Here is a 15425-nt window from a genome sequence, read left to right on the forward strand (position 1 = left end):
TGAAAATGGGATGATCTCACATTAAACCAAAGTTGAGAAATAAGAACAGAAAGGGGAAACACAAAATAGAGCTTGAGCTGGGACTGGTGTATTGAACCAAAGTAAAGAACTCAGGGGTGAGGGGTAGGGGACTTTTAGGTCCTGGTGCATGATGGTGTAGGACAAACTGACAAATTTGAGGGCAGAAGTAGATAGCATAATGGTTTTGCAAAGAGACTCTTGTACCCGAGGCTCAATCAAGTTTCAGGTTCAGTCCCCCACACTACAATAAACCAGAGCTGAACAGGACTCAGGTTAAAAAAAAAAAAGAGAGAGAGAAAGAAAGGAAAAGAAAAAAAATTACACGTGTCAACAAATGTATTTACTGTAAACCATAAACCCCCTATAAAAATAATTAATAGGTTATTGAATAAATCAAAGTGGAAAAAATATACCTCAAGACAAATGAAAATGAAGATATAAATTATCAGATGATACTGAATGTAAGAAAAGTAGGACTAGAAGGAAGTTAATATCCATGCAAGTCCGCATCCAGAGACGTTTCCATACAACTTAAACTTACACTTAAGGCAGATTTGAAAGGAAGAACAGTCAAAAGTTAGTAAAAGGAGTGGGGTAGTGAAAATTAGAGTGGAAATAAGTGAAATAGAATCAATAAAAACATATACAAATGATCAATATGGTTGGCTTTTTTATATATATTTTATTTTATTTATTTATTCCCTTTTGTTGCCCTTGTTTTATTGTTGTAGTTATTATTGTTGTTGTCGTCATTATTGGATAGGACAGAGAGAAACGGAGAGAGGAGGGGAAAACAGAGAGGGGGAGAGAAAGATAGACACCTGCAGACCTGCTTCACCGCCTGTGAAGCGACTCCCCTGCAGGTGGGGAGCCGAGGTTCGAACCAGGATCCTTATGCCGGTCCTTGTGCTTTGCGCCACCTGCGCTTAACCCGCTGTGCTACAGCCCGACTCCCTTGTTTTTTTTTTTTTTTTAAAGAAACTGACAAATCTCTAGTTAGGTTTATAATTTGAGAAGACAGAAAACTAATAAGTAGAATTAAAAATGAAAGAGGAAAATTACAACCGATATCAAGAAAACAAAAGCGTTGTAAGAAACGATTGTGAGCTATATGCCAACAAATTTAATAATCTGAACGAAATGGATATATGCTTAGAAAAGCACAGTCTTGGGAGTCGGACGGTCGCGCAGCAGGTTAAATGTAAGTGGTGCAAAGTGTAAGGACCGGCAGAAGAATCCCTGTTCGAGCCCCCAGTACCCCACCTGCAGGGGAGTCACTTCATAAGCAGTGAAGCAGGTCTATAGGTGTCATAAAAAGAAAAAAAGAAAAACACAGTCTTCCAAGATTGAATCAGGATGAAATAGATAACCTGTTTTTAATTATTTATTTTTAATATTTATTTTCTGTTTTGTTGCCCTTGTTGTTTTTCATTGTTGTTGTTAATGTCATCGTTGTTAGACAGGACAGAGAGAAATGGAGAGAGATGGGGAAGACAGAGATGGGGAGAGAAAAATAGACACCTGCAGACCTGCTTCACTGCCTGTGAAGTGACTCCCCTGCAGGTGGGGAGCCAGAGGCTCAAACGGGGATCCTTATGCCAGTCCTTGCACTTTGTGCCATGTCCGCTTAACCCGCTGTGCTACTGCTGGACTCCCTGTTTGTTTATTTTTTTTAGCAGAGCACTGTTCAGTTCTGGCTTATGGTGGTGGGACTGGGGGGAGGGGGTTGAACCTAAAACTTTGAAGCCTCTCTGGCATGAGAGCTTCTGCATAACCATTATGCCACCCAAAAGAGAAAACTTGACTACAACGATTACAAGCATAGAACTTCAAACAGCAGTAAGAAAAAAAATTCTCAAAAAGCACAAGTCCAGAAGCAGATGGCTTTGCTAGTGAATTTCACCTAACCTTCAAAGAATTTATTCTCAAATGCTTCCAAAAAAATCAAAGAGGGAAATTTTCCAAAGACATTTTATGGAGCAACATTACTGTGAAAACGAAACCAGACAAAATTACACACACACCTTTACAGACCAATATTTCTTTCTTTCTTTTTTAAAAAAAATTCTTTATTGGGGAATTAATGCTTTACATTCGACAATAAATACAATAGTTTGTACATGCATAACATTTCTCAGTTTTCCATATAACAATACAACCCCCACAAGACAGACCAATATTTCTGATGAACAATAGACACAAAAATTCTTTAAAAGGGGGGAGGCAGGGCAAGGAGAGAATCCTAGCACATTCTGAGCTGGCAAATAACTCAGCTTTCATGCCTGAAGTTCCAAAGGACAGATATTAAAAACTGGGACCACCTGATACCAGAGTTGAGTTGTGTTCTGGTTGGTTCTGGTTGGCTCCCCCCATAATAAATAAACAATTTATTACAGGAGATTTATTATGACAGAGGAAACAGAGAGGACCAGAGCACCGTTCAACTTTGGCATGTGGAAACGGTGGGAAGTAAATCTGTGACCTCTGGGACCTCAGACTTGCAAGCTAGTTCTCTAACAGACTTAAGCAGGGTTCTGATATATCTTGAAAAAGAACTAGCAAATCAAACTCCACAATATATTAAAAAGACCACACACTATGACCAAGTGTAGCTTTTTTTCTAGAAAAGCACGAATGGTTCAACATATGCAGATCAATAAAAACATCAATAAAAAGACAAAAAAAGGGGGGCTGGGTGGTAGCGCAGCAAGTTAAGCTCACACGGCGCAAAGTGGCTAGGTTTGGCGTAAGGATCCCGGTTCGAGCCCCTGGCTCCCCACCTGCAGGGGAGTCGCTTCGCAAGCGGGGAAGCAGGTCTGCAGGTGTCTATCTTTCTCTCCTCCTCTCTGTCTTTCCCCTCCTCTCTAACAACAACAGCTATAACAACAATAACAACTACAACAAGGGCAACAAGGGCAATAAAATGGGAAAAATGGCCTCCAGGAGCAGTGGATTCATACTGCAGGCACCAGAGCCCCAGCAATAACCCTGGGGGCAACAACAACAACAACAAAAAGCAGATAAAAAAAGACCAAAAAAATCGTAACAATATCAATAGATGTATTTAACAATATTCAGTATCCATCTATGACAAAGTTCTTAATAAAGTAGGGAGAGAGGAAATATATCTCAACATAATAATGGCCATGCACGACACATTCACAGTTAATATAACCAACTGTGAAACAATAAAAGTGTTTTCTTTAAAGTCAGAAACAAGAAAGACTACCTATCCTCCCATTTTTGTTTGATTTGATATTAGACTCCTTAGACAAATTAGATAGCAGTAAGAAAGAAAAGGAATTCAGACTGAAAAAGAAGCAAAATTATCATTTTTTTAGATGACATGAAAAATCAGATATATACACCTACTTCAAAGTATTATAGGCATGCAGACCGAGAGGTGGAGTAGTAGATAAAGGGAGTCCTGAGTTCAATCCCCAGGAGCACGTGTACCAGAGTGATGTCTGGGTTTTTTTTTTTTCCTCTCTCCTCCTTTTTCTCATTAAAATACATTTAAAAAAAAGTATTGTTAAGCACAGGTGGCACAAAGCACAAGGAGCAGCATAAGGATCCTGGTTTGAGCCGCCACCTCCCCACCTGCAGGGGAGTCACTTCACAGGCGGTGAAGCAGGTCTGCAGATGTCTATCTTTCTCTCCCCCTCTCTGTCTTCCCCTTCTCTCTCCATTTCTCTCTGTCTTATCCAACAACGACAAAATCAATAACAACAACAATTATAACTACAACAATAAAGAGCAAGGCAACAAAAGGGAAAAAATAAATATTAAAAAAAAATTTTTAATGTATTATAGCCACCAGGTGGTGGTACACCCAGTTAAGGGCACATAGTACTATGTAAGAACCCTAGTTTAAGCTCCCAGTCCGCCAATCTGCAATGGGGATACTTCATGAACATTGAAGCAGGTCTGCAGGTGTCTCTTTCTCTCTCTCTCTCTGTCTCCCCCTCCCCTTTCAATTTCTCTCTGTTCTAATGATAAGGAAAGAAAAAAAAAGAGGAGAAAGATGACCACCAGAAACGGTGGATTCATACTGCCAACACCAAGCCCTAGCAATAACCCTGGAGGCCAAAAACAAACAAACAAAAAAGAGTATTTGAAACAATCTAAGAGTAGAGTATCAGGCTACAAAATCAATATTATGATACCTTACTGGACTCCTGTATGCATAACGGGTGAGAAGATGACATTAACAGTCCTACTGAGAGACTACTGTCCTACTGAGAGAGTCTATTGTTAATGTTATGTGAGAACATGGCACTAACAGATTATCACAATGAGATACCACCTATATGAATAACTTACATCAAAAGGGGTAGCAACAAGCACTGGTAAGGATGGGGGTGTGGGAGGGGAGTTCTCAAATCAGTTGGTGAGAATGAGAATCAGAAACTATTTTGGACTCAAAATAATTAGGAATAAATTTAACAAAGGAGATAAAAGACACAAACTCTTTTTCCCCTTTTGTTGCCCTTGCTGTTTTTTATTGTTGTTGTAGTTGTTATTGTTACAGATGTCGTTGTTGGATAGGACAGAGAGAAATGGAGAGGGGGGGTGTTGTTAAAATTTTCAGAGGCTCTGGCCGGGCTTGCTTCACGGCGGGTAACAGAGACGCGGAGACAACGGCTGGGCAGGGCAGCTGTATTTCTTTATTCAGGAACAACGATTCACAAACTAAGACAAACTAATCACCAAACAGAACTCTGCTGTCTCTTTGCGGCGGCGCAAGCACTCTCTCTTACTCTGGAACTCAGGAACCCTCTCCCTTACTCTCGAACTCAGAAACTCTCGCACTCTCGCACTCTCGAACTCCGGAACTCTGTCACTGGGGAACTCAGGAACCCTCTCCCAGGGTCCCTTGGGGCGGGGCCAAACAGGCCCGCGAAATTAACAGGACTCATCCAATTCTCTTGGAGGGGGAGGGCTAGAACAAGCCAATGTAAAGCATACGACAATTCCCCCTTTTCTTTTTAACTAAATGACTATAGTATCAAGGGTGTGGGGTGAACAGAAACATATATAACCAAAACCAGCATGTTGCCAAGGGAAGGCCTGAGGGGGCCATATCTGAAAAAAAAAACATTTCTTGCCTCTGGGGGGCTACTTGCCTCGACGGGCATTTGCATGGGGGCGGAGAACGGCCTAGGGTCCCACAGGCAGCTGGCTGCAACTTACTTACTATGAAACAAAACTTGTTATTAGCATATCTACTGCACGATCTAACATTTCTAATAGAGAAGGAATTTGAGACTTTTACATATCAACAACGTCTTTTAACCTTTTGTTACACCCATTCAAGATGGAGACACACCCTAGGTGTGGGCCGGAGAGGAAACCTCAGGCATGAGAATAATTAGCATAGCCATTGTGCGATCTACCATTTCTAATAGAGAAGGTAGTGTTTTACATATCAACAAGTCTATTTAACCTTTTGTTTAGACCAACTTAGTTGAAATATATTGATTGTTAACTAATTTTTACCTCAGACTTTAAATGTAAGTTAATTTTTATCTTTATGAGAATTACGTTGAAAACCTTTTTCATTTATCTTTGACTAGTAAGAATTTTAGCCTTAAAGCTACTGTTTACCAAACTTTAAACATACACATAAACATAGTCATTAATACACGAGGAGAGAAACCTTTGTTACGAAGACATGTCATTTTAAACACGAATTTAAATCTGTACTGTCTTAGTTGTTGGGGGGGGGGGGTTCACCATCCGGAGGTGGCTTCCCGTGCAGCTCCACTTCTAGGAATTGCAGGTTGCGATCTCTGCACAAGTCTCTGCGTACTCCAGCTTGTCTGCCTTCAGACCGGACCGGCGGCTGTAGATCTCGTGTGCCCAGTTTCGGCAGGGAGCCCGAGGGTCCGGGAGGCCCGGGATGGTTCCAGAATTCATAGAAAGAGGGCAGGCAGGCCATCTTTGTAGAAGGCGTGGGCCTAGGTGCCCAGGGGTGGCGGCCATGATGGGCCGCCGCGGCCCTGCCCCATGGCCCTGCCATGTCTGCTGCCCTGTTCGCAGTGGCCGAGCAGCGTGGAGGGATCACGCGTCCAGTGCCCTGCGCCACGCGGTGGAGAGCCGGCTCCTGTGGGCTGGCCTCGGGCTCTTGCATGTTGGCCTCGGGCTCTTGTGTGTTGGCATAGGGCTCCAGCATGTTGGCATTGGGCTCCTGGGGCTTTTGTGTGCTGGCGTAGGCCTCCTGCGGGCTGCGGGGCTGCGGGGCTGCGGGCGCAGTGCGTGGGGTTGTCTGGGCGCAGCCGGCTGGCTGGCTGTTTAATAACCAGGTGGAAACGGCAGCTCTGCGCCTTGCCTCCCGCCCGCTGGCTCTTCCCGCTGGCTGTTGTGAGTTCGCCAGAGCGAGTGGAAACCACAGAGTGGTCCAGAGATAAATGTTCCAGAAACAGCAAAACAGTCTCGTGAAGAAAGAGCAGAGGCCTTTGGAGATCTCTTCACAAGCAGAAGAGAAGGCCATAGTACATAGGTAGCCAAATTGTCTTTACTTATCTGAGAGATGCGCAGGTCAGGTCCACGTGGGCGCCATTTGTTGTTAAAATTTTCAGAGGCTCTGGCCGGGCTTGCTTCACGGCGGGTAACAGAGACGCGGAGACAACGGCTGGGCAGGGCAGCTGTATTTCTTTATTCAGGAACAACGATTCACAAACTAAGACAAACTAATCACCAAACAGAACTCTGCTGTCTCTTTGCGGCGGCGCAAGCACTCTCTCTTACTCTGGAACTCAGGAACCCTCTCCCTTACTCTCGAACTCAGAAACTCTCGCACTCTCGCACTCTCGAACTCCGGAACTCAGGAACTCTGTCACTGGGGAACTCAGGAACCCTCTCCCAGGGTCCCTTGGGGCGGGGCCAAACAGGCCCGCGAAATTAACAGGACTCATCCAATTCTCTTGGAGGGGGAGGGCTAGAACAAGCCAATGTAAAGCATACGACAGGGGGGGAAGACATAGAGGAGGAGAGAAAGACAGACACCTGCAGACCTGCTTCACTGCCTGTAAAGGAACTCCCCTGCAGGTGGGGAGCTGGGGGCTGGAACCAGTATCTTTAATCCAGTCCTTGCGCTTGGCGCCACATGTGCTTAAGCTGTTGCACTACTGTCCGACTCCCATAAAGTAAACTCTTATTTATTTATTTATGCATTCACTCATTCATTTAGTTCCCTTTTGTTGCCCTTGCTGTTTTTTATTGTTGTTGTAGTTATTATTGTTGTTGTTATTGATGTCGTTGTTGTTGGATAGGACAGAGAGAAATGGAGAGAGGAGGGGAAGACAGAGAGAGGGAGAGAAAGACACACACCTGCAGACCTGTTTCACCGCTTGTAAAGCGACTCCCCTGCAGGTGGGGAGCCGGAGGCTCGAACTGGGATCCTTCTGCCGGTTCTTGTGCTTTGTACCACGTGTGCTTAACCCACTGCGCTACCACCAGACTCCCTAAAGTAAACTCTTAAATAATTATAGAGACCTGTAAAACTTTTTTTTAAAAAAAAACAAAAAAACATAAAACAACACACTAAGAGATGGCAAGTTACTCTGTGTACATGGGTGAGGAAAATACAGTCCAAGTATCCATCTTGCCAAAAATAATATAGAAATTTAATGTAATCTCTATAAAAACTTCAATGTTTTTTGGAAGGAAACAGAACAAAAATCATTAAGGTTTATATATAATCATAAGAGATTTCTGAATAGCTTAAGCAACTGAGAGGAAAAAAAAAAGGGAGGCATCATGTTAACTAATATTCAAACTATAATTGTGTGGTATTAGACTAAGTATAGGCACATGACTGAATGGAATAGAATCTCGAGTCCAGAAAATAAACCCACACATATTGACACTCACTCTGTGACAAAGGAGCCATGATCATGCTGTGGGACATATAAAATATCACCCATAGATAATAACGTAAAACAGGAAAGCCACATGCAAAAGAATGAAATTGGATCAACCTTTAACTCCATATGCAAAAATAATCCAAAATTCGTTAAAGATCTGGATGAAAACAACAAGGGCAACAAAAGGGAATTAAAAAAAAAAAAAGATCTGGATGTAAGACCTTAAGCCATAAAGTGCACTGAGATAACATGAAGGAAATGTGTCATGACAGTAATGTCAGGGATGTCCTTAGGGACTTGACCCCCAAGAGCAAGGGAAAGGAAGCAAAAATAAACAATTGGAGCTACATGAATTAAAAAACAACAAACAAACAACTTTTGAACAGCAAAAGAAAATATCGGAAGGACAAAATTACAGACTGGGTTTAATTTATTTTAATGAGAAAGAGTAAATACAGAGGGAAAGAGAGAGACCAGAACAGTGCTCAGCTCTGGCTTATGGTGGGGCTGGGGGATTGAACCTGGAACCTCAGAGCCTCAGGCTTGAAAGCTTTTTTGCATAACCATTATGCTGTTCCCCCAGCCTTCCTTTATTATTATTATTATTTTAAAATATATTTATTTATTCTCTTTTGTTGCCCTTGTTGCTTTACTGTTGTAATTATTATTGTTGTCGGTCTTCGTTGTTGGATAGGACAGAGAGAAATGGAGAGAGGAGGGGAAGACAGAGAGGGGGAGAGAAAGATAGACACCTGCAGACCTGCTTCACCGCCTGTGAAGCGACTCCCCTGCAGGTGGGGAGCCGGGGGGCTCGAACCCGGATCCTTATGCCAAGCCTTGCCACTTTGCGCCATGTGGGCTTAAGCCGCTGCGCTACTGCCTGACTCCCTCCTTCCTTTTTTTTTTTTAATTAAAAACAATTTATTATCTTTATGTATCGGTTAGAGACGGCCAGAAATTGAGACAGTAGGGGTGACAGAGAGGCAGAGAGATACCTGCAGCCCTGCTTTACCACTTGCAAATCTTTCCCTTTGCAGGTGGGGACCAGGGACTTGAACCTGAGTTCTTGTGCACTGTAACATGTGCAGGTGCGCCACCACCCGGCTCCCCCCCCTCTTAGTTTTTCATTTTTAAATTTTTTTCCTTACCAGAACACTTTTTCTGGTTTATGGTGGTGCTGTGGATTGAACCTGGGACTCCTGAGCTTCAGGCATGAAAGTCTTTTGCAGAAGCATTATGCTATTTCCTCAGCCCCCAGTTCATTTCTTTCTTTCTTTCTTTCTTTCTTTCTTTCTTTCTTTCTTTCTTTCTTTCTAAGGAGTTTATTTATTTATTTATTTTCCCTTCTGTTGCACTTGTTTTTTATTGTTGTAGTTATTGTTATTGATGCCATTGTTGTTGGATAGGACAGAGAGAAATGGAGAGAGGAGGGGAAGACAGAGATGGGGAGAGAAAGATAGACACCTGCAGACCTGCTTCACCTTTTGTGAAGTGACTCCCCTGCAGGTGGGGAGCCGGGGGCTCAGACCGGGATCCTTACTGTGGTCCTTGCGCTTTGCACCACAGTGCGCTTAACCTGCTGCGCTAGCGCCCAACTCCCCCCAGCCCATTGCTAACTACACCAGGAGGCTAATTTCCTAGCTATAGACTATCTCTGCATGACTTGCCCAAATCCGAACTATTCTCACAGGCTACTCTAGCCAGAGGCCTTATCAGTTTAAACCCATATCTGAACAACGCATTGATTAAAGCACTAGATCCACCAGCATAGCAACAGTCCCTCTGCTACCCAACTTGTTCTCATTTAGACCCATTTAGACCGCAGACCAAGCCGCACGCATGAGTAATTGTCACTCTCTTTTTACGGAGAAGGAAGTCATGATAAAGGGGCCAAGTGGCTCTCCATGTCACCCACCCCAGTTGTGAGTAGCCACACCAAAAATGTGACCCCAGTCTGTGTGGCTCCTCTCCTGGGCCACGCTGCACTCTGCACTCTGCTACGCGCCTCTCCTCTTCCTACTGCACTGCTCCGCCTCCTTCAGAGGACCATGTTCTGAGAAGTTAGAGGAGACATCCAAATGGTTCGGGGTTGAGAGAGTGTGAGTGCAAGGCCACTTGAGCTGGTCTCTAACCACAGCACTGCAACGTTTCTAAAATGACAATCAACGTGCTTGGACAACATGACGTAATAGTCAAGATGCTGGGAAGCGACACTGTCCCTCACCCCGAGTCATTCAGCACTCTCAGTCTGGCCTTTCACAATTGGCTCTGTCCATCAGACTCAGACGAGGCCCTATTTTGAATTCTAATGAGGACGAGGTGCACTGAATACTGAAACTGCAATTACAAAGATGCTGCTTCTATTGGAGATGTCCTTAAAACAAGTACTAGAACTGAAAATACATCTAGGTACCAATAGAAAACAGTCTGTTTTGCATTTAAGAAGCTAGTAAGAAAATAAATAAATAATAACCACAATCTTGTTTTCTACTTAGTGCTACTGCCGGGATGGGAGTTGGTGTGGTGGTGTGTGTCTGTGTCTGTGTCTATGTCTGTGTGTGGGGTGGGGGGAGGCAAAGAAAAGGGAGGGGAAAAACAAACCCCGCAAAGATCTCAGTAAAAAAATTTTAAAGCCGGAGCTCCCGAGTGAAAGGTTCACAAAGAGGTGCTTGAATTCTTTGTGAACAACTGAACAAACAAATTCATCATCGGGCCCTTCTGTGTGGCCCCTTTGCAATCCTGGGCCGTGCTTATAACTTGAAATTTCCTCACTGCAAAAGCATCTCTGACTGACTTGATATGTTAAGATCTGCAAGGAAGATAGGCTGAGAGCACGGAAACAAAAGACCATTTCACGGTTCACAACCTATTTTTTTGCATTCCCTCAAGTAAAATGATGATGTGCTGGCTGCTGCCCTCAACTCTCTGGTCTTCTTAGCTAAACAGTAAGACAGTCATGTGAACAGTAACTGAAATACACTTGAAAGCCTTGCTCCGTTCCCACCCACCTCAAATAATCCTGATGTACCTCACTTGCTTGAAGTTTCATCTCTGTATGTGCCTCTTACATGGAAAGTGACTGATCACAACATTGCGTATTGGAAGAGCAGGTGATTAACTCTTTGCTGTCTTGAGGAGGACTTGGACCAAAAACCCTTGTCCTCTCCTAGGGAGGTTCTCTTGCTAGGGAATTAAAGGAAAGGAAATACGCTTTTGATTTTCCCATTAAGTCTCCTGCTTGATTCTCTTTTCTGTCAGTACCAAATGTTTTATTGGTCTTTGAATTTCAACTTTTTTTTTTTTAATTCCTAGAAATTCTATGTGGTCCCTTTCCCACCTTTCTGTATTTCTCGGCATTATTTATTTATTTTATAGTTTCCTATTCTCTGGAGATACTTCCAAACTTTTCTTTAACTGTAATAAAATTTGCATTCCATAGCTGAGACTGCTGAACTGCAAACCTGTGTCGGCTAGTTTAGGTGGTCTGTTGCTGGCCCTTGTGCATGTTGTGTTTTTCTCATGCATTCGAGATTGTCTTTGTGTGCTGTTCATTTCACTAAACACTTGTTTTTGCTTGATTCCTAGAATCAACTTGCTGTCCACCAGAGAGGCAGTTTCCTGCGTTTTGTTTGCTTGCTTATGTGCTTTGATTTTTCCAGCCACTGACCTCTTAACTGGTGAGTCAACTGCAAGCCAAATGTGAGGGCATCTGCTTTCCTGACCCATTCTCAGTACAAATGTCCAAGAAGCAAATCCCTGTAGGACTCTTTCTGTGGCAAATATGTGCCAGGAATTACAGCCTTTTCTCTTTCTTTTTCTTGTACAATTTTCTTTTCTGATTTTGCTCGGTGTTAAGATGGCCTCACCCAAGATCCTTAAGAGCAAGTCTGGTTCCGAGTCCCCTTCATCATAATGATGTAGTCCTGTGGTACTATGTAAAGGTGGGAAAAGTCTCCTATTACGCTTCCCAAGTTGCACAGGTCCAAGGTCTTAACTTCTGCCCTTTTGCCTGCCCCTCTTAGGTCTTTAAAGTCCCTAAATCCTGCTGGTAAATGACCTTCATCAGATTAAAAAAATAAACTACGGACAGTATCTCAGAATTTAGAGGCTGCAAGCAAAACAAGAGATCAGGTTGTTTCTCTTTCCCCTCAGAAAAAGTTAAAACACTAGCTTAATTTTAGTTTCAGTAACTCCACTTCTAGACATACATATAAGAAGGTAGGTCCTTAAACCAAGGCTGAACACTCAAGTTCATAGCAATGTTATTTACAACAGCTCAAAGATAGAAACAATTCAAGGATCCGCTGACAGCCAATCGATACGGAGAATACTATGATATTTTGTCTAAAAATGGAAGAAAATTGCAAATAGAGGAGTAACACAGAGAAACACTAAAGACATTGCAACATTCAAAATGAAATTAAGCTAGACAGGAAAAGACAAATATTGTATGATTCCATTCACATGAGGTCCCCAGGGTAGTGGCACTCATTGACAGTGGAATGCGGAGGTAGAGCTTAGACTGAAAAAAAAAAAAAAAACAAAAACCTGCAAACAGACACTATGCAAGAAGGTGGGTAAGACAAAAATTAAGGTTTTCTTTCCAGCAGGAAGCCCTGAAAACAGTGCATGCCTGCAGGGCCAGAAGAATGGGCAGGTCTTTGCTGCTTGAGAACCTTTGAGGATAGGGGAGTGATACAGGCTATCAGAGGGGAGCTTGGAGCCCCCTAGGAGTCCCATTTCCTCTGAGTTCTTTAAATTTTTTAGAGCACTGCTCAGTCCTGGTTTATGGTGGAAAAGGGGGCTTGAACCTGGGACTTCGGAGCCTCGAGTCTGAGAGTCACTTTGCAAAACCATTATGCTACATACCCCTTCCCCTGAGTTTCTAGAGCCCACACATTCCTGGTTCCCATTTACCCTACTGATCTAGATTTCTGGTTCAACCAGCAAACACAGGAAGCTTGGGAACCTTCCTCAAACATCCCTCCCTTGCACAGAGGTCTCTCATGGATAAGAGACACCTACTCCATTGTTCAAACTGAAAAGGGTTAAAAGGCAAAGCGTGTTCTCAGATCACTGGCTTTTCTGGTTTTTTTCTTTTTCTTTTTCTTTTTTTAAAAAACATGATTGTCATTTCTATTCGAAATAGAGGCATTTGTTTTACAGACTTGGTGAACCTTTGTGAGATGAAGTACCAAATAACAGTCACTGTGATTACTTCTACTGTCACCACCATTTATCATCACTTCACTCTGGGCAAGGCACTGTGCCAGGCAGTATATGATTTAAACCTTGCAGATATCTGCATCAGAACTTCTGCAAAATAACAAGTACCTGTGTTGCGACTGTTTGGCACCCTTGTTAAAATATGAGCACTTGAACTCCTGCTTAGTTCTACTCAATCGGAAGCACTAGGGGAGGGCATGGGGATCAGTATTTTAAGGATCACACCATGTGATCCTTACCTTGGCATGTTTGTTTCCACTTTCAGTGTAAGGTGTTAAGGAGTGAAGTGTCTGTCAGGAAAAGCATTACTAAATATAGGACTTGAACTCAGCAGGACTTTGAAACTAGGTTCTTAACTGTTCAGCAGTTTAAACTTCAACAATTAAACTTCAGATTGAAAAAAAAAAGACACAAAAGTAGGTAGAATTGCCTTTAAAACTTAGGCGATCATGTACAGGTGGTGCAAAGTGCAAGGACGAACATAGGGTTCCCGGTTCAAGCCCCTGGCTCCCCCACCTGCAGGAGAGTTCCTTCACAGGCGGTGGAGCAGGTCTGCAAATGTCTTTCTTTCTCTCCCCCTCTCTGTCTTCCCCTCCTCTCTCCATTTCTCTCTGTCCTATCCAACAGCGACAGCAATAACAACAACCATAATAATCACAACAATAAAACAACAAGGGAAACAAAAGGGAATAAACAAATAAATAAATATTAAAAAATAAAAACCTTAGGAGATCTACCTACTACCACCAACCACCAAATTGCCCAATTTCATATGACTTTCCAAATCATTATTTTCTGTGAGCATTCAGAAAAGATTTCTATTTAAAAATTAAAAAAAAAAAATTAACAATGCATTATCTGCCCCCACCCCACCCCCGCACTCATAACAATTCATTTCTTTTTAAGAGGATTTACGTATCTTAGCAATTTCAATGCTACATCAAATGGGACTGCCTGTGTTAGAGCAGTAGTCAAATCCTCAGGGATTAGACAAACGTGGGAAACTCAAAAGCAGAATCGATCCACAAGTGAGAAGAGAGACAGGCCATAGCTATAGTCATCTCTCACCACAAGATGGTGACTTCCTGTCCAGCAGATTCACATGCCTGGTTTCAGTCCGCAGTTTCTCATCTGTATTCTCCACCAGGTTGGCCAGATCATCAATTATCTCTAGAAAGGAAAGCAAAGATGTATAGTTAGCACTCCAGAAATACCTTCACTGACATCAAAGCACAGCTGTGCAGCTGTGGTAGCTCTTCCAAATAATAACCCTCTTGAAATGAAAGGTTAAGAATTCTCACGGATTCTTTGAAAACTGAAATTCTGATTCACACAGGAGAATGAAAGCAGCAGTGCAGGTGGATGTAGAACTGACTTAACATAATGCCAGGAGACAAAGCGGAGATGTCAAATGTTCAGGAGATGGGGCCAGGCAGTGGCAATCCTGGTAGAGCACACATTCTATCATATGCAACGACCAAGGTTCAAGCCTCCAGCCTCCACCATGCAGGGGGAAGCTTCATAAGTGTCAAAATGGTGATACAGGTGTCTCTCTATCTCTCTATACTTTCCCTTTCAATTTCTCTGTCTTTGTCACATACAAAAAAAGGAGGAAAGAGTGAAAAGAAAAATGGTCACCAGGCAGCACTGAGCCTCAGTGATAATCCTGGTGGCAATGACAGAAACAAACACACAGATAAATGAAAATCAGGACAGTGAAAGCATGACCCAACAAAATTACACCCTGCCAAGCTGCCATGCAAGTATAAAGGTGACAGACAGACAGACAATATAAAATAATTCAGGGACTGTGAGATTCTTAAGAAAACTAGTTAATGAAATCTAGACAACCAAGAAGGGAGTGAAAATAAGGAACTCTAACCAATGTCCATGTCCAGTGGAGAAGCAATTACAGAAGCCAGAACACCCACCTTCTGCACTCCATAAAGAATTTTGGTCCCCACTCCTAGAGGGATAAAGAATAGGGAAACTTCCAATGGAGGGGATAGGACATGGAACTTTGGTTGTGGAAACTGTATGAAATTATACCCCTGTTATCTTACAATCTTGTTAATCATTATTAAATCACTAACAAAAGCAATTTTTAAAAATCTATGTAACAACAGAATTTATTGAATTATATACTAGGCTACAATCTCAGCCTTCATTAGGAATAAAAATTTACATATGAGGGGGCTGGGCAGTGGCACACCTGGTTAAGCACACACATTACCATATGCAAGGACCTTGGTTCAAGCTCCCACTCCTCACCTCTCATTTCCTAGTTGGCAGTAGGGTTCTCTTACATTA

The 15425-nt window shown here is 42.7% G+C and overlaps 1 protein-coding gene across 1 annotated transcript in view; it reads right to left on the reverse strand.

Moving 5' to 3' along the window:
* STX8 (syntaxin 8) overlaps positions 1 to 15425 on the reverse strand; it is a 292040-nt gene that overhangs the window by 99606 nt on the left and 177009 nt on the right. Inside the window, exon 7 of the mRNA XM_060204904.1 lies at positions 14184 to 14285. Within this exon, the coding sequence (XP_060060887.1) occupies positions 14184 to 14285 (102 nt within the window). The remainder of the gene's footprint in view (positions 1 to 14183; positions 14286 to 15425) is intronic.

This window comes from Erinaceus europaeus, chromosome 12 (assembly GCF_950295315.1).
Source record: "Erinaceus europaeus chromosome 12, mEriEur2.1, whole genome shotgun sequence".
In the NCBI taxonomy this organism is placed as follows: domain Eukaryota; kingdom Metazoa; phylum Chordata; class Mammalia; order Eulipotyphla; family Erinaceidae; genus Erinaceus; species Erinaceus europaeus.